At 45.5% G+C, this 5,840-nt stretch overlaps 1 protein-coding gene across 1 annotated transcript in view; it reads left to right on the forward strand.

Moving 5' to 3' along the window:
* The window catches only part of FKBP3 (FK506 binding protein 3), a gene marked incomplete at its 5' end in the record, with an annotated part of 11,366 nt that overhangs the window by 407 nt on the left and 5,119 nt on the right, over positions 1-5,840 (forward strand). The window contains 3 exons of the mRNA XM_018569610.1: positions 1,598-1,699; positions 2,445-2,552; positions 4,507-4,642. Of these exons, the coding sequence (XP_018425112.1) occupies positions 1,598-1,699; positions 2,445-2,552; positions 4,507-4,642 (346 nt within the window). The remainder of the gene's footprint in view (positions 1-1,597; positions 1,700-2,444; positions 2,553-4,506; positions 4,643-5,840) is intronic.

The following is a 5,840-nucleotide window of genomic DNA, read 5'->3' on the forward strand; positions in this document are numbered from 1 at the left end:
AAGTGGCACAAGCAGATGACTGTAAACAGCAGGCAATCCTCTGACATCGGTCAACCCCTGGCCGTATAGTACATATAGTGTTTGTAAGGAAGATATAAAGAATTTTTCTTTTTTAGATTATAGATACACAGAAAGAGTGGGAACACAAGCACTAGAGGGAGGGGTTAAGGTTTAAGGTAAATAATAAATAAGGGTGGGGTATATTGTCTTAAGGTCCCCACACACCTTGCGATAATCGTACGATTTTATCGTAAGGTGTGTGGAAGCCGTGCGACCTCTACTACTGTAAGGTCGCACGACTTTTAACTTACGAACATGTTCGAAAACCCGCCGAGCATCGTACGATGTTCGGCGGGTGTGTAGCATGTTCGTACGATAAAAGCCGGACGGGCCGGTGTGCACAAGCGCACACTGCCCATTCGGCATTGCGGTCATCGGAAGCCCGCCCCTCAGGGGGGCATGGCTTGCGATCATCGCAAGTACGATCTGCCTGTCCAAGATAGGCAGATCGTACGTTTTTTTTAAGTACCTTACAACTATCGCAAGACAAAAGACTTGGTTGTAAGGTGTGTGCCCAGCATTAGACATCATAATATTGTAGACTTGAGGAGCGCACATTAATTAAGAATCGAGTGAAGATATAAATAAAGGAAGAGGACGGGGAGAAAGGGATTAAGGCCTCATTCACACACGAATCGGCCTGCACGTACAGCTGCATGCGGGGCCGTACCAAGTAGCTGCCGGGAAGGACAGGTGCTGCGTGTGATTAGAACGCAGCCCCCGTCCTTCTCTATGGGGCTACGCTCACCTAATTTGCAGGTCCGTAGGGGTGCGGGTGATCGTATCCATACGCCGCCGGAATGGAACATGTATGCGTCCCGACCAGAAAACCTGCACCCCTACAGACCTGCAAATGAGGTGAGCGTAGGGGGGCGTCCGGCCACGTAGTCCCATTGAGAAGGACGGGGGCTGCGTTCTAATCACACGCAGCACCTGTCCTTCCCGGCAGCTACTTGGTACGGCCCCGCGCGGAGCTGTACGTGCCGGCCGATTTGTGTGTGAATGGGGCCTAAAGGTTATATTTGGTAAATTAATCACTAGAGATACACTTAAATGTAGATTTAGACTTTTCCTTCTCCAGAGGAAGATAAGAATGGAAGATTGAATGAGAGAAGAGATGGGGGTGGTTGAAGTTGCGTGGTAGTGAATGGTTAAGTGATTGATGTTGGAAATGAAGTAGATGTTTTTAATTAGAGAAATAAATAATTTGTTATCTGAGAGATACATTGAAGTTATACATCTCTAAATGTATCATGTATAAATGTATTTTTGTGAAACGATAATAATAACAAAAACATGTTAGACCAGAGGGATGCCGGCCAGACAGCGGCACCCACTGTGCAAATTTCGTCCTGGTTCCCTTAAAATTACAGGTGGTGCCTAACTTCGGAGGTTTTCTCCAATTGTCAATGGGGTTCTGGCTCCTGGATTGGACAGACTGGCTCCTGAATTCCATATTAATATGTCCACCACTTCTGGTTGTAGTTTGTTTTATATCTCAGGTATTACAGCTTATCCTTGTTCTTTTGATTTCTAGTTCCTGGCAGAACACAAGTTGCTCGGAAATATCAAAAATGTGTCAAAAACCGCCAAGAAGGATAATCTGATCGCCGCCTATAACAAACTATTCGAAACAAAGGTAGGTTTGATATATTGATGGAAATGGAATCATGCAATAGCCAGCCTGCTATTGGCTACTGCAATTTAAAATAACCAATAGCAGGCTGGCTATTGCTCCGGCCCGCTGGATGGGAGACTTGTTGACGTCTTTTTTACCGCCTGCAGTTGGTCTGAGGGTGGGGGCGCTGCAGAGTCAGTGACTGACAGCGGTCTCTCCTCCCCGCTGGGCGCCAGCTGCAGAGGTCTGTGTCCCTTCCCATACCTGCTGCTGATACAGGCAGGGATCGAAAAGGACACAGACCTCAGCATGCAGCGGGCTCCCAGTGGGAAGGGGTAGGGGGCAGAGCTGATGCGGCAGCCGGCACTGCATGTCTGGACAATAGGAGTTCCTCACCCCTGGTGCAAGCAGTGAATGTATTTGTCCGAGCCCTGCAATGCAGATATTTTAGGCCATTGTGCTCTTCCAACCTTGTAGCAACAGATTTTCTGTTCTGACTACTCTTGGTCTTTAGAGACCTTGGGGGGCGAATTTATCAAAAATTGGAGCATATTTGCACTGCAGCCAATCAGCCCATTTACAAATCTTACCTGGGCAAACTGAAGAGAGATGCTGATGGGTTGCCATGGGCAACTGCTCCGGATTCTGTTTGGTCCAGTTTTGATCAATTCCCCTCATTGTTTGTCATGAACAGATGGCACATATTACAGTCCATCATTGTAAAATGTATGCAGATCTGATTAAAGTGTATGCTATCTTCTTTCAGCGTTTCAAGGGAACTGACCGTACTGAAACTGTGGTAAAGCAAGTGAAAGATCTTAAAATCGATGATGAGAATCCTGCCGAAACCAAGATAGAGGAGGTGGTCGATGATGTAAGTTGTTTAGATCTGAATTTCTTTCACACGGACAGCATCCATTCTGATCAGCAGGGAGTCCATGAACAGATCCCCTGCTGAATCGGAACAGTACAGAACATAGATCACTGTTGAGACATCCGTGTCCATTCAGCTTTTTTTTTCCTCCATCTTGTAATGGAGAAAAAAACAGTGTAAAAGATCTGTATCATGTCTATGGGCAGGCAGATGTCAACGGACGTACGTCATTTTACCTCCATCATGTTGAGATCCGCAAAAACGAAACTAAGCTTCTGGGTTGTTTTTTTTTTACCTCTTGGACCTAGACTGGCTTCGAGGTAACAGCATATAAACAGACGCACACGTCCGCTAACATCCACCTACCAATAGACGAACATTACGCTTCTGATTAAAGGGGCCTTTTTCAAGCAGTAACGGTGACTGCTATATCCTATATCTTCACTTTTTCTGTGCTGCCATGTCTTAGCATGCCCCGGTGCTTGGCATACAGATAACTTCATGTCAAACTTTGTCTCTGTGACTACGCACCACCTGCTTCTCCATATGAGACTATATCAGAGCTTTTTGTCTTTGAAGATTTAGTTAGAGACACCCTTTCCCAGATCCACTTATACTCTCAATCAGGGATGAACCGATACTAGTATCGGTGCCGATGCCGAGTACTTGCCCAAAATGCTCCGATGCCTAGCCCGATACTTCCGGTATCAGGAAGCCGGACAGTGCGTCAATACACACTGCCTGGCTTCCTGATTGGCTGGGAAGCCGGCTCCATGCTCCCTCGTCATAGCATGGAGTCTGCTTCCTGGCCAAACAGAAAGCTGGGCGCTGTGTAATGACGCGGCGCCTGGCTTTCTGATTGGCTGGGAAGCCGGCTTCATGCTACCTCCTGATGAGCGAGCATAGAGCTGGCGAGACGACTAATCAGGAAGCCGGGCGCCGCGTCATTACACGACGCCCGGCTTCCTGATTGGTCAGAAAGCCTGCTCCATGTTTTCTCATCACCTAGTGACGAGAAGCAAGGAGATAGCTTCCCTGCTAATCATGAAGCCAAGTGACGAGTCATTACACGCCGCCTGCCTTCCTTAATTGGACTTTCGGTATCGGTGAGTACCGGAAAAAAAATACTGGTACTCGATACTGAAAAAACGGTATTGGTGCATCCCTTCTCTTCATTGCTTTACCCCCATCACCACCCCTCCTTTATCCTCCAAAGCCACAGCAAAAATATCACTACAACACGGTATAGGGAGCTAGTGACCTCCTACCATGATAATGCAGTTCTCAGACCTAACAGCCAGTTGCGAGGCTCAGGCAGTGTCACATGATCAAGGGGATAACCTCATCAACCTTGTGTAAGCCCCAACAGGGAGCTCGCACAGGGTCTCTTTTAACCTCAGGAGGAAGTTGACAGGGACCCAAAGGTTACTCTCATCTGCTGTTTGTCTTCTCTCTTATCAGCAAGTGCAGGCACTTTCATCATACTGATTTGATAATTCAGTTGATGAATGAAATGTGATGAATTTGTAAAATACGTGGGCAGTAGATGTTAATTCACATAGTACAGTTTCATTATATTTTAAGAAAATTAAATATATTTGATCTGCTTGTTCATTTTTAAATGTCTTTCCAGGCATACATATTGGTTTAGCTTTCTATTAATGGCCTCTATCCAGAAACGTCTGTGAAGGTTCTCCTTCTTCATCCAGGTCATGGTATATCTGTAAAAAGTAAATCAAGGCATTGGACTTGCTGTATTTTTCTTGAAGACGTTTCACTGCTCATCCGACCAGCTTTCTCAATTCTGAATTGAGAAAGCTGGTTGGATGTCCAGTGAAACATCTTCAAGAACAATACAGCAAGTCCAGTTGCCTTGACTTATTTTTTACAGATATACTCTATCCAAATAGTTCTTAGAGTTTAATGTATAATTTTGTTTGTTTTTATTTATTAGGGTCCCCCAAAATACACCAAGTCCATCCTGAAGAAGGGAGATAGAGTCACCTTTCCAAAGAAAGGTGACAAGGTGCATTGTTGGTACACTGGGTCCTTGGAGGACGGAACAGTGTTTGACTCCAACATATCAACAAGTAAGAAGCCCTTTGTATGATTCACAATGTGTTCTGCTGTCATGTCTGTCCTGTTTCTATTTCCTAATCTACAATTGTGGTTTTTCAGAGACCTGTATGTAATTTGTGTTTAAACCCCAACTCCAGTATTGGATAGAGAGGGAACCGGGTTATAAAATTTCTCATCATTTCATGTCTCTGTAATACAAGAAATAAGACGGCAAATGTTCACTGCTAAAGTTCTTGTTTCTGGACAGTCTCTTCACTAGTCAAGGCGCAATGATAGGGATGCATCATGTCCGGGGGGAGAGACTGTGCTTTTCAAGCCGTGTGTGTGTGTGTGTGTGTGTGTGTGTGTGAGGGTGTGAGGAAAACAAAAAGGAGACCGAAGCACCACAACCTAGTGCAATAACTCAGGGGAAATAGGACAAAGAATATACGATATTGAACTCGCGTGGGAGGGTGAGCACACGCTTCAACACGGGAACAATGTGGAATTCATGGTGTTGTAGTATTGTTAAGCGGCGGGGTGGTCGTATTCGTCCTCTGGAGCGGTGGTGTAGAGGATCGAGGTGGAAAAGATGGTGACAACAGGATAGTGCGACTTCTCAAATAAACACAAACGAATGCGACTTTTAAACTCACCGTTAGGTTAGTGGTAATGTGTTCTCAATGACGAGGGTGTTGTGCCGAGCTGGTTGCTGTTCTAGAAGCAATGTGTTGTAAAGTTCTGATCCCTTGATGAAGTTGCTGTCCTATTTTGTGAGTGGAGGTATGCTAGGTGGGCTGTCATCAGAGGCCCAAGGCTGGATCAGTCTTTTTTTGGGGGGGCCAGATGTTTGAACGAGCGCTAGTGGAACTTCACTAAAGGTGGTCGCGATCGAGCTGATGTTCCTTTTAGTGTTCCCATGTTGAAGCGTGTGCTCACCTTCTCGCATGTGAGTTCAATATCGTATATTCTTTGTCCTATTTCACCTGAGTTATTGCGCTAGGTTGTGGCGCTTCTGTCTACTTTTTGTTTTTCTAGCACACACGTCAGACACCCCGGTCTGTACTTACCAGGAGCTGCACACCAGCGAACGACACCCGAATCCCCTCCCCCCCCCAACTTTTCCCCAAAGAGCTCTCTAGACATTAGACTTCCTATCGTACATTTTTTTTTTGCAAGACATGTAATTTCTTCAATAAATTTGAAATAAAACAAAATCTTTTTTTAGCA

The sequence above is a fragment of the Nanorana parkeri genome, unplaced genomic scaffold (assembly GCF_000935625.1).
Source record: "Nanorana parkeri isolate BGI_ZX_2015 unplaced genomic scaffold, ASM93562v1 scaffold1365, whole genome shotgun sequence".
Lineage (NCBI taxonomy): Eukaryota > Metazoa > Chordata > Amphibia > Anura > Dicroglossidae > Nanorana > Nanorana parkeri.